This window comes from Sebastes umbrosus, chromosome 11 (genome assembly GCF_015220745.1).
Source record: "Sebastes umbrosus isolate fSebUmb1 chromosome 11, fSebUmb1.pri, whole genome shotgun sequence".
NCBI classification, from domain to species: Eukaryota; Metazoa; Chordata; class Actinopteri; order Perciformes; family Sebastidae; genus Sebastes; species Sebastes umbrosus.
This window is the reverse complement of record NC_051279.1, coordinates 575,141-602,716: the sequence shown is the minus strand read 5'-3', so window position 1 is coordinate 602,716 and position 27,576 is coordinate 575,141. Positions and strand designations below refer to the sequence as shown.

Here is a 27,576-nt window from a genome sequence, read left to right as displayed (position 1 = left end):
AAAGGGAGATCAGTCCAGTATTTAATCCTCTTATCAACATGGGAGTGGACTAATATGCTGCTTTATGTAAATGTATGTATATATTTATTATTGTAAATCAATTAACACAAAACAATGACAGATATTGATCCAGAAACCCTCACAGGTACTGCATTTAGCAATATCATAATCATAAAGTGGGCATGTCTGTAAAGGGGAGACTCGTGGGTAACCAAAGAACCCATTTACATTCACACATCTGGAGGTCAGAGGTCAAGGGACCCCTTTGGACATGGACATGACAGTTTGTCCCCACCAACATTTAGTGTAAGTTTGGAGCGTTATTCTTTTGTTTGGGACATTTGCTGGACTTTTTATTGGACATTTTTCGGACACTTTTTGGGGTTAGGGTTAAAAACCTTCACACATTCACTGATCTGGAGGTCAGAGGTCAGGGGACCCCTTTGAAAATGCACAGGACAGTTTTTCCTCTCCAACATTTAGTGTCAGTTTGCAGCATTATTTAACCTCCTTCACTACTAGCTAGTCTGACATGGTTGGTACCGATGGATTCATCAGATTTTATAGTTTACTATGATACCAGTAGTAGCAGTAGTAGTAGTAGTAGTAGTAGTAGTAGTAGCAGTAGTAGCAGTAGTAGTAGTAGTAGTATTAGTATTAGTAGTAGTAGCAGTAGTAGCAGTAGTAGTAGTAGTAGCAGTAGTAGCAGTAGTAGTAGTAGTAGTAGTAATAGTCTGACATGGTTGGTACCGATGGATTCATCAGGTTCTCTTGTTTCATATGAGACCAGTAGTAGTAGTAGTAGTAGTAGTAGTAGCAGTAGTAGTAGTAGTAGTAGTACTAGTAGCAGTAGCAGTAGTAGCAGTAGTAGTAGTAGTAGTAGTAGTAGTAGCAGTAGTAGTAGTAGTAGTAGTACTAGTAGCAGTAGCAGTAGTAGCAGTAGTAGTAGTAGTAGTAGTAGTAGTAGTAGTAGTAGTAGTAGTAGTAGCAGTAGTAGTAGTAGTTTGACATGGTTGGTACCGATGGATTCATCAGGTTCTCTAGTTTACTATGATACCAGTATATTAACTCTAGCTTTAAAACTGAGCTTGTTACAACCTAAAAATCACGAGTTGCGTTAACGCGTTAAAGAAAATAGTGGCGTTAAAAGAAATTTGCGTTAATGTGTTATTATCACGTTAACTTTGACAGCTCTGATTCTACCTACGGTCGTCTCTCATAATGAAGGAAGGATGCTCATAATGAGTCATTGGTGAATTTGATTTCATAGACACAACATTCAGTCACCTCTGTTTCTGTGCCCGGGGCTTTTTATAGCTCCAGTGTATGTGTCTATATAATACTAACAACAACATATGCATATCGGTTGCCACAGAATGTGTCAGGAGGCGAGACGGGAGCACTGACAGATTGCAGTAATAAATCTGGGCTGTAACGAGATGGACAGAGAATGAGAGAGAGAGAGAGAGAGAGAGAGAGAGGTAAAGAGGAGCGAGTCTAACTAGAGAAAGAGGCACATAGATCTGGGTTGAATGTGAAAGGCTCAGAGAGAACACGGTAGATGGAGAGTGATAATGAGTGAGAGAGTTCTAATGAGCGAGACAGCGATGGAGGAGAGAGAAGCGGCGCTGCTGCTGAGAGCGATCATAAAGACGTTGACCCTGGAGGCTGATTGTTGACTCATCAGCGCTGTTCGCTGGAGAGTAAGATTACGCCTGGAGCCACCGTGGTACATGACTTGCTACATCCCACACAAAAACCATTACCTTGTCTGTCTGCGTCAGCTTACAGTAGACGCTCTACCCTCAGCGTGATTAACCTCACGTGAACCGTGAACTCTGCTCCACTTTGATGTACAGCGTGTTTCTGTGAAGAGGATTCACAGGTTGGTCTGTTTGTGGATGTGTAGTTAAGAGTATGTCTCCCTGTGTTCACAGGGTCCTATGTTCTAGATATAAACTAACATTATGATAGATTGTTAAGGGCCATCTGTACAGTTCAAATTGCAAACTAATGAAAGGAGATGGAAGTTTGAAATGGTAAAACTCAGTTCAGCCACTCTGGATAAATCAATGTCTAAAGGAAGAGAAAAAAAAATAACTTGCCAGCAAATTTGCGGGCGTGGGAGGAGGTGATTTTAATATTTAACCTAGAGAAACATACATCGCTGAGAACATCAAACCCTGGGAAAGGTCTTGTTAATGCGTCACATTAAGCTAGGGAACATGGATACACTACCGTCGAGCACTTAAACCTGAACGACTGCATTGACTGGATTTGACAACCTGTGGTTTTCAGGTTGATGAGATTCTGTGTTCCCATTGTGAGAGTGCAGTGGCTTGTGCTGGTTGTCAGATCCGCCCCTGAAGAGTACCGAACGCCGTTTCAAAAGTCAACAAGTAAAAAAGGAGGATAAAGACCGAAGCAGAGTGCAGCTTAAACTGGAGGTACATATCTTTGTCCTCTTCCTCCTCTCTCTTCTCTCTGGAGGTGTCCAATACTTCCAGCTCTCAGTCCACAGAGGGGAGGTTGTACCCGAGATAGAAGCCTAATGGACTGGATGCAGCTTGTGCCAAGGTGCAGCCGCGTTCTCCCTGCCAAGAGGGCTGATGCAATTTCACTGTGATAATGGGTCATTAAAAATATATGTGGCTGTGCTGTCATACAATCCCTCTGGTTTCTGTAAATGAGGCTTGTGTACGCTGTCACAGCCCAGAATCTCAGAAGGCCCCGCGCTGCCACAAAGCAAAGACGACAGGTAGCTCTTCCATAATTCATATCCAGAAGGACAAACATATGCTGCCATTTCTCCTTACCTTCTGCAGCTGCCTGTGCTGTGAGTGTCTTTAACACCTTTCTGGGCTTTGTGCATATTTTGCCTTGAGGCCCGTGAAGCTAATGCAGCGGCTGTGGGCAGAAACGGGCCGGCGTCACATTCCAGATCCATTAGTGGCTCGTCCTCAGCGATGCCTTTCACAGCATCGCCCAACGATGGTTTATCTGAGTGGCTCTGAACAAGTAGGAACTTTTCCCATCTATTTCATTAGCTGCCATCATGGCCATGTAGCTTCACTGAGCAACACGGTTTTTATTAAATAGAAGTCACCAATCGCAAACAGACTGTGGTGGTAGCAGAGATAATGGTTATTAATAACACATAAGCAGTTTACAGAAGAAGTAAGCAAATGGAAAGCAGGACATGAGTGTAGTAGTCAGCTGTTACAGACCACCAGTGGTCATTTATCACAGAGACTACGTTCGTCTCCTGTTCTCAGGGAGTTTTGAATTTGCAGTTCCAAAATGTGAATGTAAAGTTTTGAACAGATGCTTTTGTGTTTATGTGTTTATGTGACGGGCATAAATCAAAGCCCATAGACCCTCTTTACAGCACACATTCTGCCTTATCACAGCAGTAAAAGAAACAGGTGGAACTACTAACATTAACGACGGCTCGGTTCCATTAAGTGTCCCCGGACGCATTATCAACATTAGATGATAACAAGAGAAGTAACTCCTGGAGGTAGACGGGGACTCTGATGAGTCAATGAGGAGTCAATGTGCAGACAGGTAGCTGATCAAAACAGTTATCAGCTGATCAAAACAGTTATCAGCTGGAAGGCAAAGTGTCCTGAGCTTGATACTCACCAGAGGTGTGACTCTTCAGCGGCCTCACGACTCCATCACGAGTCACTGACAATGATTCAATCTAGGGATGCACCGATACCACTTTATTCAGACCGAGTACAAGTACTTACATTTGGGTACTCTCCGATACCGAGTACCGATACGAGTACTTCTCTGTGCCTAAAGACCCTCGTTAACAGCCAGCTGGAGGGTGTGAGCGACACACGGCAGGCTGGGGAGTCCCGCATACGAGGCGGTGCGCCGCCACCGGCTCTAGGTCGGCTTGGAAAGGCTCGGGGCGAAGGTGCTTCCCGGGGCCGTGGACAAAGTGTCACCGGGTGGACTGTCCTCAGTGCGCCCCGACCGCGTCGTGCCTCCAGGGCGGGGCTCGGCCCACGTAAAAGGCGCCAGGGGTCTGCGGCGATGTCTGCAACCCACCCGACCCGTCTTGAAACACGGACCAAGGAGTCTGAGGAGTCTAAAGTGATATCGGAGCCGTTTTGCGAGTACGAGTACATGAGCACAGTATCGGACCCGATACCTCGGTATCGGTACATCCCTAATTCAAATGCACAACGATTCTCAATGCATCTCAATGTATCACATCCATTTTCTATGTTACTGCACATGTCTACTTTTTCATCGGTTAATAGAAGCAGTCAGATAATTCTGGATCCCTTTTCATTTAGAAAGTGATTTAAAAGATCTGATTCCACCGTTTATAATATAAACAGCTGCATCCTTTCAATCCCAGTACCGGTGTGAGCCACCTCAGTACAGAATCAGTACAAAAACAAGACAGAAATCCCTCCGCAGTGCTGTAATCTACTAAAATCAGGTTTTCACATGGCGGCTCTAAGACAGGACACTCCCTGAACGCCTACGGCGTTTTACACAGCATGAATTAGCCTAGCGGCTAGCAGGCATTTCCTTACTCAGCTCTCGGCCCAACATTGTTGAAACAGTGAAGCTAATATTGTCAGCGAGAGCAACAAGTTATCGGACTGAGTGTTTGAATGGCGTCTCTCTGCTCGGAGAACACAGAGAGTGAGCAACGCTCCGCCCGCTGAAACACAGATCAGAGGAGAGGAGGGAAACCAGCACGACAGCAAAACGCAGGAAAGACTCTGAGACCCGGAGCTCAACAGAAACCAAACTCAGGATTCTGTTCTCTCTCTGCATTGATGCAGAATCGTCCGCATCGCCATGCATCTTAGAATCCAGAAATGTCCACACCTCTAATACTCCCCAAGGAGGCCTGGTGGGCAGGAGAGGTACAGCTGGATGAGGAATAACATGACACCAGTGATGGAGAGGCTGAGAGGATGATGGATGTGCACACTGCAGGCATCTCCTTCACATCTGGGACAAGTTGACAACTTGATAAAGATGAACTAAAGTGTGATGGAAGCAGGGTTGTTTTGGGGGGGATGGTTGAAGTTGGAGGGTCTGCGTCTGCTTCTGTTTCAGACCGAGGAGGGGAGGGGGGGTTCACTGATCAGCTTCCACGTGATACCTCACAATCACACATTATTCTCCATTTCAGATAAATACTCTGAAACTGCAGAGAGGTGATGTGCTGGCTAGGTTTAGTTGAGTTTTAGCCGTACTGTATCTGAATACAATAGAATCCAAGGTAAATGCTCTAATGCCTCTAATGTGTGTAACCCTTTAAGGTAACATTGAGTATTTACTGTCAGTGTAAAGCATTCCAGCAGGACAGTGTGACATCACATGATCAGGTAATACTCTCCTTGAGTCTTGTCACTTGAAGATGTTTTCAGATAAACGCTCCAGTCCTGGTTTAGGTCATGTTTTCGGTCAGCAGCATGAGTCTGTAGTTTCAGATGGAGTCCAGTGATGTACGTGAAATATGATCTTTTTATATTTCTGCTTGTTGTGTTAGTGGGACTAAACTCAGATATTGAAGTCTAGTTTCATGTGTGAACGTGGAGAAAAGTGTTTATTTAATAGCAGTATGTGCTAATGAGTCCTACATAACAAGCTGGCGGTCATGTAGCGTGGCCAGCAGCTAGTTCATTATTAATATCTGAGGCAGATATATACAGTATAGTGGACTATATGTTTTACTGATTGTTAAAGCCACAGACGGGAATAGAGTCCCTCTCTAGTGCTGTTGCTGCAGACTTTTCTCTTCTAGTAACACCGTGATGGGGATTTAGAGCTGTGAGATCTTTTCTATATCTCTGACCATCCACTTGTTTTAGTACCGTCTGCTACATAAACTCATTTCAGCACATAGTCTAAAGTCATTCTGAGCTGTTTGTCGGTTCACTGCATTAAAGAAAGAGCTCCATATGAATCAGTGTTGTTGTGAGGCGACGGTGATAATCTGTGAGCTCCATACCTCCGTACCTCTGACTATAATGCTACTGATAGATGGAACAGAAGCAGATTGGTTTGTTCAGGTTAAATAGCGACAGAGAAAGATTAGATACCAATCATACATGTCTCTCAAAGCATCTCAAAGCATCTCAAAGCATCTGCTGTCGGCTGCAGAGGAGATAAACATTAATCCATCGATGATGGAAGGAAAGCACTTCAATGTGATGAACGTCAGCGTTCTTCAGACACAAGCCTACGTGTCCAATAACACCTCTTTAAAGAGATAACTAAACAGTAGAGGACCTTTTCAGAGCAAACATCTCTTCATCAAAATCAACATATTGTGTTTTGTGATTCTGTATTGATTCTCAAAAACACTATTGAATTGTAATTTATAGTTTACATGCAAAGATTAGCTCAGTCAGTACTTGAACCTCTCAAAGTAGTGATGTTGGGTGTTACAGGGACTGATTAATGCATATGGGAGGTGTGTTCTTTATATAATGAAATTACATTAATATATCGCCTTACTTACAGTATCACAGTATATTGAGTCGGACGGTGAACTGGAGACAGTGAACGCAGCATCGTAGCTGCTAAGTTAACGCTCCCGGACGGTGAACTGGAGACTCCCGTCCTACAGCTGGTGCACCACTGCACGCGAGGCACAAATCTTGTCAGTTAATGGTTAATAATCGGTTAATGGTTAATAATCGGTTAACGAGGGTCGGTTATCGGTCAAGAATATTTTTCATCAGAGCATCCCTACCCTGATAAGATGATGATGTCATGTCAGGGTAAACACCGGCGTAATTAATCTCATTAATTCTGGCCCTGATCCCTTTAGGGGTCCAGGGCTCTGGTGTAGTTCACGCTGGCTCTGACCCACTAAACACAACTGGACCATCATTCATCTCATCCGTTCCAGCTGTGTCTCCTCTGCTACGACGCGTCAGACCGGCTGCTGGGTGAAGGTTCTGTTTCTCTCCTCAACCAGTGAACGTAGAAACAGGATGATACACACAAGAAGGATCTCAACCTTGTGAGTCTTCTGATAATCCATCAACTCCACACAGTGATCCAGCGGGCCGTGCTCATTCATTCTGTAGAGGGAAGATCAAATAGCAGAGGGGGGGGGACGCAGACAGAAAGAGACGTTCTAAGATTATGACATTTCTCCTCCCTGCTGTATTGTAATGATCCTATATCTGCAGCACATGCCCTTGTTCCTGACAGGGAGAGGACTCTGATGCCAAAAGCCCAGACCATAAAGAAGCCAGATGAGAAGTGAGAAGTGCAGCCAGAGTTTATAGTGTTGGGCCGGTAGCTTTCAGCCAATCAGATCTGTTGTCTGTTCACCAGCCTCCTGTTTCCTCTCTAAAGGAGAGCCCTTACATTTCACTTCTTCTCTGTGATCGCCTCAACCTTTAACACATGACTATCAACAAGCAAAGCAACCCTGTGTTGTGCAGTTAACAATATGCACCTCCAAAAAGAAGGAAACACTTTTACCCCATGATTATAATATATATCTAATCACAGGTTGACATGCATCTTCTCCAGTTTGCTTTGCTGTGAAACTGAGTAATGTGTGAGACGTGTTCGGTGAATCAGATCACAACACTATTGATGCACAGAGAACGGTTGTCTCGTTGGTATGTACAGTATGTTGAACATTTAGCATGAATGAACATGTGGTATGTAATCTGTTAGTGTATATCTACGATGGTAAAACATGTTGTTTAGGTCATAAAAAGGTTTTATTTCTCTATAGGGTCCTTTCCATAATGTAGTCAGACACTGATGATAACAGTCTGAGCCCGTCAGTGACAAAAACAAGACCTTTTAGTGGACGTACTGTTCATTGACGGCGAGGAGTTGCACCGAGCGATTACATCCCAGCCCGTTTAGCGGGTGCCGTCTGCAGCGTTTTCCCTCCATACTGGACCAGTTTCATCACCTAGACACAGAAACATGGGGAAATAGAGTCCAGGTTGAAAAATACCAAAGTGACCCTTTAATAGCATCCGAGCAGCGTTCAGACACAACAACATGCTTGCATTGTTACTGACCAGCTGCATCCATTCACTGACTCCGGCTACACTTCTCCAAACGGTTCCTTGAAAGCAGCCTGGTCACAAAGCGCTCATCGTTCCAGGAACATCACAGTGATCTTAATTGACTTCACTTGGCTGAACTTCCTCCAGACCCCAGCCTCATAGAGCACCTTTGAGATGTGGTGGCAAAGGGTTTCTCACAGTGTGAGTGAACTGGCAGATCTCTCAGGAGCTGTGTGTGTACTGGGTCAGACTGAACCAAGAAAAGGGAAACATCACTTTGCTGAATCTACGCCTCAAAGACTTTAGTCTGTTTTGATGCAGAAGTCTCTTACGCAACTCCAGCTAGGTGCATCCTATAAAAGTGCATTTTAAAGTGTGAGCTGTGTGTGCTCTCCTTACAACCCCTTTATTTAAATCATTCTAATGTATGATCAGCCAGACTTGATTGCTTTAATCATATGATTCATTTAAATCCATTAATATCTGTCAGGAAGCAGCGAGGGCAGCAGAAACCATCACAGCCCCTCGTCACATCTTTCAGAATGACTGCTTTCAAGCGGAAGGAGTGTTAGATGACATCACATGAGAGGAGGATCAACCTGGAATGTACATATTTCTTCATTATTTCAGCTCAGCAGGCAGAGCCGTATTAGATATAGGAATGCACTAAACTCCTGATCTAATACCCAGAGAGGGATCTGATTAAAGCCACTTAACTGCTTTGGGATAATTCAAGGTGAAGATGCAGGCATGGAGATGTTGTCCATTGTTGAAGTGCATTAAGTTACAGCAGCATGACTAGGCCCAGAGGACAAAGAGATCCATCATAGTCCTGCATAAATGAGGTAACACGTTTACAATGATTTATTGACTTAATATCTGCTCGTGATTACAGCAAAGGAGCAGATTGGAGTCACGCATGGCCGGCTCTGGATTAGAGGCAGAGATGAGCGACGCTGTAGTGTGAGAGTGTGTAGACGTGTGTGTTCACGGTGTTGGTATGCTAATACGGCAGCAGTGAGCTGTCCCTAAGGGGAGAATCATCTCTTATTCAGACCCTGGTTCAGCTGTAGGCATCCTCACTCCTCAACAGATCCAGAAGCAGGTCTGCTGTGCTGCTCTGCTCTGCTCTGCTCTGCTCTGCTCTGCTCTGTGGGAGAACACCAGTCTTTGTGGATTCTACGGTGTGCGGTGTGTACAGGTGTGCATTTGCATTTAGTTTTTTTGCTTTGTCAGAGTTTCTTGACAGTCATTTGTCTTTGGCTGTTGTGTGTGTTCGATCCGTTTCATATCACAGAGTAAGAAGAGAGGCGCCCTTATTATAAAAACATAGAAACTGTCACCCACACCTCCACATCTCCTCGCTCCGCGTCTCCAGCACCGTCATCTGGTCGCTCGCTTTGTGGTCACTCCAAACCGCCGTCGCAGCATCGCAGCATCGCAGCATCGCCTCCAGTGGCTGTTAGGGAGCGTTTAAGTCTCTTTCTCTGCCTCTCATTCTCTCTCTCTTGCCTTGTCTGTCTTAGTTATGTGGCAGGTAGAACGGTTTTACAGTGCTGAATGCCAGAGGAGAGCCCGAACACTACAAAGTGAAGACGACAGGAAGCTGCTCCATAATTCATCGCCAGAAGCACAAACATATGCTGCCATTTTTTACCTTAAGCAATTGCCTCTGTTACCAGTGTCTTTTTTACACCTTTCCGGGTGGGTCTTGCATCATGTGTATTTTGCCTGGAGGCGTTGTGGATGCAGCGAACACGTTGGCGAGAGCTTTTACTGGCCCAACACAGCCCGGCTTTTCATTTAGCAGTTACAGCCATTTAAAGTCTGTTCCTCTCAATGTGACCCAATTCTAGTTACCATGCATGTGTGTGGAGCCGTTAGAACGGCGACTCGCACTAGTTTAGAACTTGTTTCTTTATTTTCATGGCACATTTAACTCAGTTGTTTTAACACAATGTCAGCTAATTGGACAGAATTTAGCTCTTTCACAAAATGTGTAAAATCAGCTGGTTTAAACAGGTTTACTGTGATTCTAACGAACACAGACTTTGTATTTGTCTATTTACAAACTGATAACAGAATGATTCTTCAACACACTTCAGCCATACTTTAGTATTTAAGATGAGATCTTGTTATTTAGTCAAAGTGTTTCTCACAGTTTAAACCCACTTGTCATAACAGGACGGTATTTCAGAACTAGTATTCTCTGTGCTGAGCTGTGATGGTGTTAATTAGTCTCTATTATTCTTTTTAAATGAACTCTTTTCAAAGCGTCCCACACACTGGATCATTGAAACTGAGTGAGACAGTTGGGAAATCATTTTCTTGGAAAGGTTAAATATCAGTAGTTTGTAATTTATTCCCACAACCTGCTCCTCTTTATAATCAAACTTCCTTCTGGTTGTTATGTGATGGAAGCACGGTGCCAATGCTTTTCCATATGACAGGAAGTCAACTGTGTAAGGTGCCGCTTTCCTCGGTGACGTGATGGAGGTTTGCCTAAACCGTAGAAAGAGCCTGTCGGGTGCAGCGCCTCAATTAACCACCAACACCGTGGCACCACAGTGAGCACACTAATGAACTGAGCTCCATGGTACGCTGATCGGCCGTCTTCCATCAGGTCGAGGAGGAGAGAGGGAGAGAGAGAGAGAGAGAGAGAGAGAGAGAGAGTTCAATAATCTGAGCACCAGAGGCTGAGACCGAGGCTGTAACGTTACCTTTGGTAAAACACACACATACAGTACACGGCCATGCACAACCACACAGACACAAACACACGTGGTATCCCAGAAGCCGTGATCCAGTCGACCATCGTCTCTTCATTAGTTCATTAGTTCATTAGGTTGGAGAAAGATCAGATTATTTTCAAGGGCGTGTATACATTGATATAATCAGGAGTGCCTAATTGGAAATATTCATGCAGGACATAATGTAGACTATTCCTTCTGTTCATTATCTGAAGTTCTCCATAGTTTCCCTCTCTGCTTTTTACCCAGGAGAAGATTTACTTATTGCTTTTGTGATCAACAATACTGTTCTCACGTGACGTGTCATTAAGTAAAGGAGTTTAATTAAATTAAAGGTCAGACTTTACAAAGACATCGTCCAGATGCCGTCTCCATGCAGTTCACACAGCGTGACATCAGCTGTTCTAGTAACCGTACAGTACATACAGTATCTGATCTGTAAATGACTTCTTCTGGGTTCTCCTCTGAGAAAACATCAGAAACACAAAGGGAGGATTTAGTATTTTTGGTTTTCAAGATGGTGCCTCCTACTTTAGCATCAGAACTTGTTTCAATACAGACGATCAATACAGACGATCAATACAGACAATCAGTGCTTCATTCTAGACTATATTTGCATAAAGCAGTTGTGTCGTAGGCAGACGTTCGCACTGACTGAGATGAGGTTCATGACTGTGTCTTGTTGTCTTGTCCTGCTCTTCACCTTGTTGGCTGAGCCGCCAGACAAACATTCACCCCCTCCAGTAGCTCAGAGGTAAAGGAACATTCCTGATATTTACCCAAAGACCTTTTTTCCCCTTTTGATAATAAAAAAATAAAACATTAAATGTAAATACCTTTATTTCTGATTGCAAAAAGGGATGACCAAATGTGATGTTAGTGTGTCTTTAAGTATCTGGCTCTGTGTTGTAGCTGAAGCTGCTGTTCAGGAAGCACGTTGCACCAACATGTTTATTATCATCATCATCATCATCATCATATCTGTTGATGCTTCACGGAACATTTCTATTGTTTCAACATTGGAGTGAAATCATGGTGCATGTGTGTGCATCAGGGACGCCGCGGTGAGGTCATCGTTCCCACCAGTTAATAAACTCAACAACAGCGCTGTTACCAACATTTACAGGAAGAGATGTTCGTCTACGACGCTCAATATCTGTAGAGCGTTTCCTTTGACCTTGACCATTAGATGGCTGTGTGTGTGTGTGTGTGTGTGTGTGTGTGTGTGTGTGTGTGTGTGTGTGTGTGTGTGTGTGTGTGTGTGTGTGTGTGTGTGTGTGTGTGTGTGTGTGTGTGTGTGTGTGTGTGTGTGTGTGTGTGTCTGTGATTCTGTCTGTCTGTCTGTGTGTGTGTGTGTCTGTGTGTGTGTCTGTGTGTCTGTCTGTGTGTCTGTCTGTGTGTCTGTCTGTGTGTGTGTGATTCTGTCTGTGTGTCTGTCTGTCTGTCTGTGTGTATGTCTGTGAGTCTGTGTGTCTGGACTCTCCAGTGGGAGTGATGTGCTTGTAGGTGTGTGTAGGTTAGATGTGCTACCTCCAGATGTTTCCATCTTCATCAGACAAAGTTTACAGATTGCCTCATTAACGTGATCAGGTTCTCTATTAGCTATTATCCCTATATTAGCAAATAGGCACTTGACACCACATCTGCTCGGTCCTGTCGGTCAACCCTCCTTTCTCTTGTCAGGTGATCAGTGAAATGTGACTCCTGCTACTACGTGCTGCGACTCTGCTGCCGTACACTTTATAACTGTGGCGTCCGATGTCCGACTAATATTGATAACACGCTCAGTACTGCTGTATTTCACTTAAGTGCAGTTTTCTTCTCAAACATTTGTAGAATGTTCTCATATTTCTTTATTCCCAAAACACAAGACACGTTGAGATGAACTACCGTTACTGACATTTCAGTCTGTGGACAACAAGATGGAGAAGTAAATGAAGCTCCTCTTATCGTCACTATCTCTGTATCTCAGATCCTCTGAGAGTCACAGCAGCACATGAAAGTCATATTTCATGGCTGGTTTTCTGTTTTGTTGTTTAGGATTTATCCGTCATCATTTGAAATGAACCAAACGTTTGTCCGTCTGTGGCTCATTGGTCCTTTAATCACCAGGTTGATGTGTCGCTCCGCGGCTCCTCCTGTCCTCATGGAGAAGTGTCCTCCAGTGAGACACCGAAGCTGCTACCCGGCGGCCTGCTGCTCCTAATGCTGAGGACGGGTTAATGTAGAGGACGGGTTAAATGTAGAGGACGCATTTCATGTATGTGACAATAAAACTAAAGTTTTCATGTATCTGGTAAATGTGCCTTAAACACTTTAAACTTCTGCCCTGTGATATGATAAAGCTGTTGAATTTAGTAACAGAATGATCTCCATTAGATTTCATTAGATAGTCCATAACTTCTACCAATCATATTTTATTTAAAATCTGAGTGTTATGACTAATTGGTTGGGTAGAGATGTGTCCGTGGTGCTCGTCTGGGGACAGATACATGCAGATGAGACTGGATACATGAGCCGCTTGGGAGTGATCCAGTCCAAACAACATTAACCTGTGTGTTCCTGGTTCAAGGTGTCAGCAGCAGCAGCAAACCGACTCCTGAAAGATTCAGAAGATAATCATTTACCTTCTCACCAGCTTTCCTGATAATCACCTTCCAGGGACAATAACTCCCTGGTGAATGTGCTGAATGCTGACGGATCATTTCTGTTTCCCTCCATCATGTTTAGACGTATCTCTCTTGTCTTTGCAGTGCTGTTCGGTCAGTTTGTGGTCTTCCAGACTTTGACCAGCGACATGGTCGACATCTACGACGGCTCCTCCACAGACTCAGCCCTCCTCTCCTCCATATATGGATCCCACTCAGGTAGAAACAGAACAATGGACCCTTAAACATGGTGTCTTATAGCTCATAGGCGTGAGTGAAACACGTCCATCTCTCACTTCAATTCAATTCAAATCAGATCTCTCTTTGTCCTGGACACATAACTAATCTAAAGTTCTAGCAGCTCAATGCTGCCGAGGATAAAGATTTTTGTTTCCCTTTGTGTATTTGTGTTCTGATGGTTTAATGAAACACAATGGTGATACATAATACATTATGATTACAACTGAATAAACTCCTGAGGTCCCAATTAAAGCAACAAAAGCAAAGCAGCTGTTGTAAACTGTTGTCCCCCTCTAGTTGATTAGACTGACACAATGATAAAACATACAAGTTAATCAGATCAGAACACTGAAGACATACTGGAGATCAATTTAAATCCCATTGACTCATTAAAGGGAGTCAATAGTTGTCCTTCTCTGCTCCTGTTAGTTTCCAGTTAATACGGCCATGCAGAGATGTTCAGGTGTGTTCTATGTGTGTAAACAGCTTCCTCTAAATGACTTGATGATGTCTCCTGTGACTCTGTAACTCAGGTGAGACGCTCCCTTTGAGTTCAGGGAATAAGATAACGCTCCAGTTCACCACCAACGGAACAGAAACAGCCAAAGGATTCCACTTTGTGTACCAAGGTAAGGCTGCTTCTTCTCTCAGACGTCTCCTGAATTCTGATGTGGACACTTATTTGGTGCATTGAGTGTGTTTGCTTTAGCCTTTAGACTTTAGCCTTGCACTCATCACATAAAGGGCTGCTCAGCAGAGTGCCAGTGGCTGTGGATGGGCACGGCTGAGCAGAGCACGATGATGTGGAGTCAAATGGCCCATCCTGGCATGGCGGACGAGAGTGACTAATGACGTACGAGGAGATTCACGAGGGCTTCGCCATTCCTCTCTGCCTCCTTTGTCTTCTCATCTCTCCTTCTCGCTGTTGTTTCTGTCTGGACCGCACCACACCCACCGCTCCTTGTCTTTCTTCCTCCCCCTCTCGTCCCTAGCCGTCCCCCGGACAAGCGCCTCTCAGTGCAGCTCGGTCCCCGAGCCCCGGTTTGGGAAGCGGATCGGGAACGACTTTGGCATCGGGATGGTGGTGCTGTTTGAATGCAATCCAGGCTACACGCTGCACGGCTCCAACGCCATCAGGTGTGAGGCCGTGCCCAATGCCCTGGCCCAGTGGAACGGCACTGTGCCCACATGTGTTGGTAAGCGCCCGCATCCTCCAGCCCTCGCCTCACCCACACACACACACACACACACACAGATCCAAAAGACGGAGCAGGTGCACCAAACCGGTCGGCGTCTGTTTTTCCTCTAGTCATTACTTATCCTAATGTCTGTCACCCGTTGCAGAGCAGCCGCCTGTCTCTGGTCTTGATAGTTCAGACAGGAAGAAAAGAGGCAAGGACAAACACAACAACAAAGTGTCACATAAATTTCCTTCCCCAGACTAGAGATTTCAGTTCCCACGCCGTGCCATGCCGTGCCGTGCCGCACCGTGCCGTGCCCTGCCGTGCCGTGCCGTGCCGCGCCGTGCCAGACTAATGGGAAAATAAATAGCGTGAAGTGAACAGCCCACACTTTGGGTAACTTCTTCTATGGAGCCCACATCTTTAATTCTTTAATGCACCACATACACTCAGTTTATCATCTAATACAGTTCAATACAACAGATGTGCTCTAGAAGGTGTTTCTAATCCCCTGCCATCCCATAATGTACAGTATGTTACTGGAGGTGGGCGAAACATCACAAACACCAAAATGATTTGGGGTTGTGATAAGACATTATAATACATAATACATGTTTACTCTCATAATGCATCATAATGTGTATCTATATCTATATATTACACATTTATACGCTGAGTTACCAGTTTATTAGGTACACCAACCAACTTAATGATAGCCTGAGATTCATGTGTTTAATACGATACCCTGCAGTAAAGCCGAGCTTTGTGAAGCATACTTAATACTTCAGTACAAGGTTACAGTGGATATAATAATCAATATGTTCTAATATCAATGTGATAATGTAGAAGGGGTCGCTGGTAGTGATCAACCTGCAGAGAATCTGCAGCTGCCCTCGGCTTTACTGAGTTTTATATGGAGTTTTTAGTGAGCGTTTCTTTTTACCGCAGAATGCTGTTTATCTGTTCACTTCCTGCTCAGCTCCTAACGGACAGACACAGTTAGCGTCTACAGTAGCAGGTGAACACAGAGGAGCATTCAGCAGCTAAAGAGATAGATGTTTCCCTCAGGAGGTTGGTAGAGACCAAAACCCGAGCTAAAAGAGAGTGAATATCAGATTTACATTCACCAGGTGATCAGAAACACCACTCCTAATACATGCTAATGTTTCTCTGGAACTGATTGCTAACGAGTTCACCATATGAAGACAAAGATGATGATATGTCATTGTTGTGTTCACAACTTGTTTCCACTGCCCCCCCCCCCAAGTGGCCAAAAAATGTAGTTATTGCATGTTTACGTATCCCAATCACTTAAAATCACATGAACCATTCTGCCATATCTGTGAATGAGTTATGAACAATCTCAGTAATTTCTTTAACTCTAATGGATGTAAATAATGATCTGTTATAGAGAAGGCAGCTTTTGAGTTCATTATTAATATTTCTTTTAACCGTTATAACCGATAGCGTAAATCGGTTAAAATGCTTAAAGTGGGTTAACGGTTAAACGGTTAATTATTAACGTCCGTACTCGTCACCTGTATGTTTTCTAGCATGCAAAGTGCACAACAAACACATCATCAACAGAGCCCAACATGATTTCCTTGTTTCATATAAAAGATTTAAACGCCAGATATACAGGAGCCATAAATCTGATTTATTTTTGACGTAGAACATACAGGGTCCTAATCCAGTAGCTCTATAACTCCAGCAGCATCTGATGGTGTCTGTAAGATGAGGGACCAGCATCTCTCTACACAGCTCTATGCTAACAGACACAGAACCATGCACACACATGGAGCACTAAATATACCTGCATCAATATGCATAGACATGCACACATCACATTTCACACACATGAATGGATTTACATGCCTCGTCTCGCACACGCCGTTACCCAATCACATGCACATGCAGAGGGACATGCACTCGGTCTCACGAAGACACCCACATGTCTGCCTTTGGGAAGATAAAGAAGTGCAGATGAAGTAGGGAGAGAAATCTATTGAAGTCAGGCCTTGTGCCAGCCAGCAAATAGTCCCAGCCGGTGAGTGCGGAAGATTTGGAGTCAGGGTTCATCCGAGTTTCCTGCCAAGTGGTGAGGGAATAGCAGTGGCACGCGCAGTTCCATTTTAAACACAGCGATTTTTATCAGGAGATTGAATCTGGCTGCAGCATCTCCCCCAGCGGCAGTGAACTCGTCCAGAATAATGGATCTAGTTTCATGAAAGCTTCAACAAAAACACTATGCTCAATTACTCAAGCCCTCTTTATGGGATATATGACGGCATCAGACACCGTCCTCCTGTGAGCTACCTGCGATTCAGAAGATCCATCTCCAGCTCCGTGTCGAGCTCTGAGATTAACCTGCCTCGTCAGGCAACACTTGTTTCGCTTTCACAAATACAAAGCCGGTGAATTAAGGCTCGGCTGTTGAGTTGTGCTCGCGCAACGTTTTATCGTGATTTAATTAGCCTCGCCTGAACGGATGCATAATGTTCAGGTGGACGCCGTTGAATTTGATGGAGAATCGTTGACTTGAATAAATCGAAGCTTTACAGTGAGCTTTAAAACAGAAAGGATTGCAGATGATCTGGTGTGTAAATGATGGAATCTCTTTAAACATCTGCTCATGTCACCGTTAGATTATGGAAGTGGTAAAGTAAAAGGTAAACACTGAGAGATGAGCTCCGTCTTGTTCCTGGAGAGACAGCGAGGCAGCTGAATCTCACACACAAACTAAATCACTACTGATCACGACTCTGATATTACATAAGCTCACAGATTGCCATGATTCATACTCAGTATACTCAGTATGCCCACATGATGGAATTCACTGTTGGCTTCAGCTCTACCTCTTCCAAGGTGTCAACACGTGTTTGTTTTAAACACTGGATTCTTGTTTGGACCAATTCAAGTCAAAACCAGACTTTTGGTGGATGAAAATGATTATAAGATAATTGACAAAAGGCAATTATGACATCATTTACATATACATTTAACGTAAAATGAATACAACATTTGTAAGATGTATGTATCCTAAAAACAAACAAGTATAACAGGTAGGGATGCATCGATACCACTTTATTCAGACCGAGTACTAGTACCTCCATCTGGGTATTCTCCGATACCGAGTACCGATACGAGTACTTCTCTGTGCCTAAAGACCCTCGTTAACAGCCAGCTGGAGGGTGTGAGCGACACACGGCAGGCTGGGGAGTCCCACATACGAGGCGGTGCACCGCCACCGGCTCTAGGTCGGCTTGGAAAGGCTCGGGGCGAAGATTGCTCACGGCCGCAGCTTTACAGCGCTCCCCGCCCGGACCTCAACGCACCGTGACGGGGCTCCCTGCTCCTGGTGCGACTGTCGCCCGGGGCGGACTGTCCTCGGTGCACCCTGACAGCGTCGTGCCGCCAGGGCGGGGCTCGGCCCACGTAAAAGACGCCGATACTGGTATTGGTATCGGTGCATCCCTAATAACTGGGGAGTTTTTCTGGCCACAGTGTGCTCCGGTGCAATGCTCTTGGTGGGATCTCTTGTTGGGTCTCTAAACTATGGTGTACGGTCATAGACCTGATCTATATAAAAAGCTTCTTGAGATAACTTCTGTTATGATTTGACGCTATATAAAAATAAATTGAATTGAATTGAATTACAAGTTCTTTAGGAATATAAACTTTAAGTAGTGCATGTGATGTGAAACACCTCCAGTATGTGCAGATGCAGGTTTTTGATATCTTGATTAAAACCCTTGTAATTAGAAGTTGCTGTGGGTTCCCTGCATATCAGATGGTGTTAAATGGTGTCCCCCACCCCACGCTGTCTACCTGCAGTAACTCTGACATATGAGCCTGCCACAGATTGAGATGGGTGTGTGGAGCATTCATGCTTTTATGAGTGTCATGATTTCTAATCTTGCTCGACCAATTACATTACCTGACAGCTCAGGGGACTCAAAGGAGCTGTTAAATTAGACTGAAATACCGGATCTCTCTCTGCAAACAGGCTGCCGCTTGTTGTCAGCAGCGGGGTCTCATGCTAGAAGAGTTTCAGTTCTAGATGCTAGAACATGCCGACAGTATGTTTAGTTATTCTTCAAATGGTTTACATTATTGTTCAGACCTTTTCTTTCAGCATTGAATGTTGGAACGAATAAAGATAATAATAAAGATCAGTCTGTGCAGACAGAAAGAAATGATTCAATAGAAAACAAGTCTACTGACGATGACAGTCTGGACACTCGGGCGTTTTCACATCAGGTACGATTGATCCGTACCGTGCCCGAGTACGATTCCCCCCCCCTCTCCGATCAGCTTTCACATCAGTGAAGTTGTTCCGTACCCGAGTCCACTACGTCTTCATCCAGGTGTATTAGTTTATGTTGAGATCACACTGATCAATCCAACTAGATTTTGGGGACAAGTGGACTGGGATCCGGGCCCGGGTCCCTGATGTGAAAGCCCCCTCAGTCACTCCCCCTGTCGTTTAGTGTACGGGGACACTCGTACCGTCAAGGAGCCTTTAACCAGCGTCGTCAGGATATGACACTCTGACTACAGCACTCTGATTTCAGAGGCGTTGACCTTCACGTCTCATTTGCAGAGCAGAAATCAAAACAATTCCACGAGCTGTTCTCCTTCAGTCGGAACTCAAGAGTTAATCAATACTGAGTCCTCTCCGTGTGACGTGCGTTAGCTGAGGATGTCCTTACTGTGGTGGTTACATGATAAGTGTGATTGCTGTGAGGTACCGTATGGAAGTCATTTTCTCTAATATGTCACTTGGAGTGAAAGGAACAGACGAGTCACTTTGACCCGATTCTATCAGGTAGATGTCACCGGTGAAATATTGATGAGTTTGAAGTTGTGTCACGCTGATAGCTGACGACGTGTTTCTTCTGACAGACACGGCTTCTCCTGGTGATGAGGAGCGTGTTGTCTTTTTCTCTCGTTGTCTTTGCCGTGGAACCCTCAGGTGGCTGATGGGTATTGAAAACAGTGATTATCATTGACCTGTGCAGTGTAAAACCTTTGTCCTCTACAAACAGCAGCTGGTTGATCATTGTGAAAACACGTGGTACCGCTCTGTGATCATCTGAAGGACCTCGTCCAGCCTGACCGACAGCGGGGCGCGTGGTCCAACAGGAAAACAATGCTAGTTAGTTGATTTAACCTGCAGATCCATTGTTCCTGCATCAGGAGTGGTGAGAAAAGGACTTCAAATAGACTTTTATTCTGCTTCTTTGTGTCGTATACAGGATAATGTTGAAATACATTAACGGTGTCTGCCAAACACCTTCCAGCTGCTTCCAGCAGAACGATGAATCTCACAGAGCAAAGCAACGATGAAAAAGTGAACACACTTTCTCTTCTTGTGTAAAATCCCATCAGCCCAATGGGTTCAGCCAGCAGAACTCCATTTCAATAGGAAGGAAACGCATTTCATTCTGTGTTTTGTTGTGTGTAATAATCCGAAGGATTGTGCTCTGCAAGGCTGGGTTACCACAATCCTTAATGGACAAAAAGTGGAGCCAAACACTGTGTGGAAGGTAGCTGGGCCGGATACAAGGCCAATTGGCACCGCCTGAAAAGCAATAAAGAAATTGTAACTGTTATGGCCCCTTTTTTTTCATTTTGATTTTTACCCATGCTCAAATATATCACAGTGCCTGAGAATGTCAGCCCAACCCGGCCAGTAACTCCAATTCAACATTCAACATTCATCGCAGAGCCGAGAGGCTCCATAAAGATGTTACTTGTGGCGCTGGTAGAAACAAGGTGCGCTCGGAGAGGAATGACTTTCTCAATTGAAAGATGTGATTTGTGTGGCCTGCGAGAGATAAAATAACAAAATAACATCAGGGTTGAGCTGTTGATGTCTGCGTAGAGCGAGAGGAGACGAGAGGAGAACGAGAGGAGAGCGAGAGGAGAACGAGAGGAGAGCGAGAGGAGAGCGAGAGGAGAGCGAGAGGAGAGCGAGAGGAGAGCGAGAGGAGAACGAGAGGAGAGCGAGAGGAGAGCGAGAGGAGAGCGAGAGGAGAACGAGAGGAGAGCGTGCTGCCATGCAAAACTCCACCGAGGCTTTCAATGACCATAATATCATCACGGTCATAGAATAAAGCTCTCTTACCTTCTATAGCAAGAAGAAGCTGTCATTATCAGGGATGGCTTTCACTGGAGTCCATAGAGTTACATCATACCAGGCTCATTTAGAATCTATGTATTATGTAAAGATGCTGTTATGAGGAGCCCTGCCCACTCCGGCTCTGCAGGTGTGTGTGTGTGTGTGTGTGTGTGTGTGTGTGTGTGTGTGTGTGTGTGTGTGTGTGTGTGTGTGTGTGTGTGTGTGTGTGTGTGTGTGTGTGTGTGTGTGTGTGTGTGTGTGTGTGTGTGTGTGTGTGTGTGTGTGTGTGTGTGTGCAGCCTTCAGCCTGAACTTTGTCGTGACTGACTCTCTCTCTCTCTGTCTCTCTCTCTCTCTTTCTCTTTCTTTTCCCTCTCTTTCTCGATCTGTTATCATCGGTCTAGTTCCCTGCGGAGGGACGTTAACTGACCGCAGAGGGACCATCCTCTCTCCTGGATATCCAGATCCGTACGCCAACTATCTGAACTGTGCCTGGAAAATCTCTGTTCCTGAGGGAGCCGGCATCCAAGTGAGAGGACGCCGATGCAGATCTGAGTAGTATCACATGTTTGATAAGAGATTAAGAGATGCCTTCGCGCTGGCGACAGCCGTGGCCGGAGGCATCGTGTTTCTGGGTTGTCCGTCCATCTGTACATCCGTCCGTCCTTCCCATTCTCATTAACACGATATCTCAGGAACACGTTGAGGGGATTTCTTCAAATTTGGCTCAAACGTCCACTTGGACTCGAGGATGAAGAGGAGGAAGGTCACCGTGACCTCACAAAACATGTTTTTGGCCATAACTCAAGAATTCATATGCTAATTATGACAATTTCACACAATATCTGAAATGATAAAATGATGATTTTAGACAGACATGGATGGACATCTAGACATTTAGATGAGTTTTCTATCTCTTGTATTAGTGTATATGTCCTGCTCTCTTTAGCGTTGGTATTAAGGTATCTTTGTCTTTCAGATTCAAGTCGTGACCTTCGCCACAGAACATAACTGGGATTCGCTGGATTTTTTCGACGGGGTGGACGGCAATGCTCCGAGGCTCGGCAGCTACTCAGGTAAAACTGATACAACTGAATTTTAGTCGTCAGCTCCCTCTTGAATTTCAATCAGATGTCACAGGGCCCCGGCAGCAGACAGATGTGGTGATGGAGCTGATGACATTTGGCATGTCCTTTGAGAGTGCTGTCTAAAAACCAGTTAAAGAAGTCAGAGAAGAAAAAAGTGTCCCTCCTCCTCCTCCTCCTCCTCCTCCCAACATCCCCGTCTCTGCATTAGAGATCTTCATACCGGAGCTTTACTAACGTCGTGTTGCCTTCGGGCTCCATGCTCTTACCACATGGTCCCCTACTAGAAACAGAACATCACATCAGTGGAGATGCTGGATCCTGGTATCAGACGGACTGGTGTAGCATAATGACTTCTGCCTCTAGATCAGTTTTATGAGACTAGGTGTCACATCTATCAAGTGGTGGATATCTCATTTTGGAGCTAAACTCTTTACATATTGTAATAGCTCCACAGAACAGCTCTCACTGTGCAGGGCGGCGTGCGGTGTGAAAAGGCTAAGGGATTTTAAATGGCTAGCAATCAATTTGATTTGGGGCTAAACTGATGAAGGTGATTATGAATATATGTAAAAGTCTCCGTGCAAATTGGCGAAGACGTGGTCCTGGAATAGAGAATAATATGATAGCAGACCTCTCTGTTCCTCACACGGACTGAATATTCTCTAAACTCAGAGTTAGAATTAGAGATCACGCTCGTGTTCACGGGTTTCATTCTGTGTGTCTGACTGAAGGTCTGAAGGAAGCTGAACATGATTTACACCTTCAAATGAGAAGGCATGTGTGATCCATGAATATGAACAGTCACTGTTGTTGGTAAATCACTGATCAGCATTGACTACTGTGTTGCTTTCTTTTTCTGCTTGGCCCACAAAGCCTTACATAAATTACAGCTTATTCAAAATGCAGCATGTCTTCTGACCGCCCTTTCTGTTTTGTAGAAATGGTCTCTCTTTCTGTGATTTGTTGTATTATGTGAAGCATTTTTAATTTGTAGCTGCTGATGTACTCAGCAGCTCTCATTTAGCGAGGTCACGGAGGTGGAATGGCTGCTGCTGAAAGCCTCAGTGTTCAGACTCACGTCACAATTCAGCTCTGGTTGAAATAAAGAATCCAGAGAATGATTTCATTATTATCTGTGCTGCGTATGACTGAAGGTTGATATATGTTCATGTGTCGTACATGTCCACATGTCTTTGGTGGTCTTAAATGTGGGATTTGGGCAGGACATGGTCTTATCTGTCTTCTGTATATTGTTATAATGCAGGTACAACAATTCCTCAGCTGCTGAACAGCACATCCAACAATCTCTACTTGACCTTCCAGTCTGACATCAGCGTATCCGCCGCTGGCTTCCACTTGGAGTACACAGGTATGAGGAGAGACGGCTTGTCCGCCTGCCTGTCACTTTGTCTGTTGTCAGTTGGTTTCTATGTGTCCGTCTGCCACCGGCTTCCAGCTGCTGCACAGAGGTAGAAGGGATGTGAGGGACAGCTGGTCCGGGTGGCACAGTTGGACATAGAAGGTTGGTGAGTGAGTTGGTAAAGTTTCCCTCCGTATCTTTTCACAGTTTCAGCCTCAATATGTGCTTCTGTGGCATCGGAGCATGGTATTCCCTCGTATGGAAGTCCTCCCATCGCTACGAGCTACCGGACCCACATCCTTTTTCATTTAGGGACTAAATTTACTCGTCTCTCGGAGGGCTATTCACTTAGGGGCATATTTGCAAAGGAGCATGCTGAACATTTACCGTGCACTAAAATTAAAGGAGTGTAGCTGGCCCCAGTGGAGCGGCTGATTTACTGAGTCCTCCCATTCAAAAGTAGTGTAAATGAAAATAGAGGTGCTGATCTGCAGGTGATGCATGGAGCTCTTCTGCACAGATTTAATAATACGCTCCTTTGTGACCAATTTCCCCCGCTGTTATTTACATCTCAGGCTTCTTCCCGTCATCTCTCTTAATGTCAGGGTAATTTTCCTTTCTGTTATTCGTCTCTCTAAGGTTAGATGGATTTGAAGTTGGTGCTTTCTCCGTCTCCTCCTCACATCTGTCTTTCTGCTAGCTGGTTACTTACTGCTCACCTACACATAAAAGCAATTCTCTTACTAAAATGTGTGTCTATGGGGCGACCCGTTGTCACTCATTATCAGTAAATCACATGGAGGGCAGTGAAACAGCTCAACCACAGGAGAAGTCCGAGTGAAGAAGACATGAAGTCCATAATGCTAAGATAGAACTGGAGGATGTGGAGAAGACATGAAGTCCATAATGCTAAGATAGAACTGGAGGATGTGGAGAAGACATGAAGTCCATAATGCTAAGATAGAACTGGAGGATGTGGAGAAGACATGAAGTCCATAATGCTAAGATAGAACTGGAGGATGTGGATGGCACAAAGGCATGAAAGATAGGCCGTGATGAGGTAACATAACCAGCTCTGAGATCCCGTACACAAGGCAACTAAAGGAAAACACGGTTTGGAGTAAAATCAGTTTCCACAAATGTGATGCAAAACAAAAGAAGCATAAGAAGCTTGCTGTCAGCGAGTCTGTCCCCGCTGTCAGTCGTGTCAGTCCGTGAGCATCATCCCACCGCTGAGAACGACTTCACAGTCATGTCTCTCGCAGTCGGCGCTTCGTCTCCACAACACCCTCCTCTTTCCTGGAAGCGCTCCGTAGCCGTGTCTCTCTGTAGGCTGTTTCCTCTCCGCACTAACCCCCCCCCCACCACCTACTGCTGAGAGTCACTCCGGTGCCGTGTCTCACAGTCAGCTCTTTCCTCTATGTCTGTCTCACACTTTGCCATCGCTGCCCTCGTAAAGAGTATTCCCCGGTGCGTTGTGTAAACCCGGCCCCAGTCAAACTCCTTTCTACTCTCCTGTTGTCATTCATGTTTGTTAGCTTGCCTGCCATATGGTTCTCCTGTCTGCCTGTTGGCAAACACTTGTGTGTGTGTGTGTGTGTGTGTGTGTGTGTGTGTGTGTGTGTGTGTGTGTGTGTGTGTGTGTGTGTGTGTGTGTGTGTGTGTGTGTGTGTGTGTGTGTGTGTGTGTGTGTGTGTGTGTGTGTGTGTGTGTGTGTGTATGTGTGTGTGATCACGCCAAGTCGCTTCTCTATGGAACGACTCATTAACTATTTCTGTTTTTGTGGTCTGTTTCTGTTTCGTTAGTTTTATTCTAGTCTCATAGCAGAGTTAGAGTTCTGATCTATTTAGTCCTCTGGTTTGTATGTTTCTATCTTATCATCGATGATGTGTTCGGACAGGGAAAGGTTAGCAGTGCAGTGGTCTTGTGGCAGTGAATGGTACCTACAGTGTAGGTTGCAGTTTGCCCATCAAGAAACACTGAAAATCACTCCTCAATACCCAACAAGTTCCTTTTATCTTTGGGCAGAAGTGAAGAGAGAGTCTGTGGGATTATGAACCAGCGTGTGGACGGAGCCAGAGAGCAGCACCCTGCTCTGCCTTCGTTACAAAATGTAGATAAATCTATTTATTCAGTTCCTTTTCATCAGACATCGACCTGGTTTCTGTGCATGTTGTTGAAAATACAGACTTGAAGCGTAAATGAAAAGCTTGACATGGTGGGTACGCCCTGAGACGCAGACAGCTGCATCTGACCAACTATAAACAGCATCTCCAACTATAGAGCGAGGACTTTCTGTCTGTGTGTGTGTGGGTGTGTGGGTGTGTCCTTCACATACCCAGAGAAGCGCTCGTCCTCATCGACTTCACACTCGGTGGGTGGATAGCTGGGAGCCCCGTGGAGTGCTTTGTTGAATTTGGTGCAATGTGGACACGCGACTCGTTCAATATTAATAAAGTTTGAATAAAGAATCGACCAGCGCTCTCTGCAGCAGCGTGGGGGGGGGCATGTCGTCTGCAGCGGGCAGACCGCGGTTCATCGACAGCAGTCAGCAGTTACAGCTGAACTCTGAAGCAATCGGCACGCTCCGAACGGCCACGCCCCCCCGAACAGGCACTCGCTACTTACGGCCAGATCAAAATGAAAGCGTGTCTGTTGCGTGAGACATGCGAGTGAAAAGCCTGTCTGATATGCTTGTGTTCTGGACGGGGGGTTAGATTAATTGGTGGTTTGAGTACTACAGCGCTGGTCGTCGGTGGAGGTCGGAGAACTACTGAGTGCACTTTTCTAGTTTCCAGCCTGTGGTTGGTTTGAACCAGCGATTTATTTAGTACACACTCCTAAACTTTTTAGCTCCAAATGAACGCTCTGAATGCTCAGAACAGTGGGAAGAAAAGAAGCGAGAGGGATTGGCAGAGACCCAGCCAGTCAACCATCTGTTTTAAAAAGTTTCCTTTGGGTGATTGTTGCAGTCCGTCGAGACCAGTTAGAGAGAATCCTGTACACCAGCCGTCACTACAAACGTCTTAAGAGCCCAGCGTTTAACCAGCTCTCCTAAGGCAGACAGCGGGCTGGAGCTGAAAACAAAACTGGCGTCTTCTCACAGGCAATATGGCGGTTTGCATCCCAAATAAAGTCCCACACGAAGCTTCGGCTGCTTCGGCTGCTTCGGCTGCTTCAGCTGCTTCGGCTGCTGCAGTCTGCGGAGGCCCACATTATTTCCACATCAGCTACGCGGAGTGACTGTGACAACGTGATGAATCGATTCTAGACAACTTGGAGAGAAATCCCCTGAATCAGCCCCAGAGATCTGTCAGTACAGTTTTTACTACACATCTCATTTCAGTCACTCCACTCAGAGGACACTATGGCACTGCTTATGGTAATTGATAATCATACATATAATCTTCATCATAAGTAGTTGAACCTGTAAATGATGTTGTGTATCATGGTGGAACCGTGCACACTGATTAAAGATGAGAGCAGAAATCACCTATAACATAGTGAATTACTTGTAATCAGGTTTCCCGTATTGTCTTCTCCAGCAGTGAAGCAGACTGTCGGCTGAGCTGCAGGAAGGTTCTCTGGTATTCAGTGTAGAAACACTCTGCTGTGGTCTTTTTCTCATGTGTTAGTCAGGATGTTCTATGCAGCTCTTAAGCCTCTAATTCCACGCTACTGCAAAGCCACCAGATGAGTCACTTTGAAGTCTCTGTGTTTGTGCTGGCGGCTGTTGTAGTTCTTTAGGTTCTCCGTTAACAGGAGGTCTTTGAGAGCTGTTGGAGATGTAGTTCATGGATGGATGTGTTGAGGTCAAATGCAGATAGACTTTGAAATGAGTTCTTTGTAATGCTATGTGATGGAGGTTACTTGAATACACTGTGTTCTGTAGAGGAGCCTGAATAATGAGGCTGGATTGTTCACTTGTATTATAAAATGGATCCGCTGCCTTTTTACCCTTTTTACCCGTTGATGAGCTCAGAAACCAGAAACCCAGAAACCAGAAACCCAGAAACCAGAAACCCAGAAACCCAGAAACCTCCTCAGACGGCGACCTGGAGAAGGTAAAATAACTGTAAATAGAGAAAGCACGGTGTACTGGAGGAGAGTCGTGTGATGGACAACAGGAACATGATAGGTACGTGACCTTCAGTAT

At 45.1% G+C, this 27,576-nt stretch overlaps 1 protein-coding gene across 3 annotated transcripts in view; it reads left to right on the top strand.

Moving 5' to 3' along the window:
• LOC119496811 (CUB and sushi domain-containing protein 3-like) overlaps positions 1–27,576 on the top strand; it is a 303,171-nt gene that overhangs the window by 138,065 nt on the left and 137,530 nt on the right. For all 3 annotated transcript variants that reach the window (XM_037784390.1, XM_037784391.1, XM_037784389.1), the window contains exons 32-37: positions 13,534–13,647; positions 14,202–14,297; positions 14,661–14,864; positions 21,377–21,501; positions 21,952–22,048; positions 23,325–23,429. In XM_037784390.1, the coding sequence (XP_037640318.1) occupies positions 13,534–13,647; positions 14,202–14,297; positions 14,661–14,864; positions 21,377–21,501; positions 21,952–22,048; positions 23,325–23,429 (741 nt within the window). The remainder of the gene's footprint in view (positions 1–13,533; positions 13,648–14,201; positions 14,298–14,660; positions 14,865–21,376; positions 21,502–21,951; positions 22,049–23,324; positions 23,430–27,576) is intronic.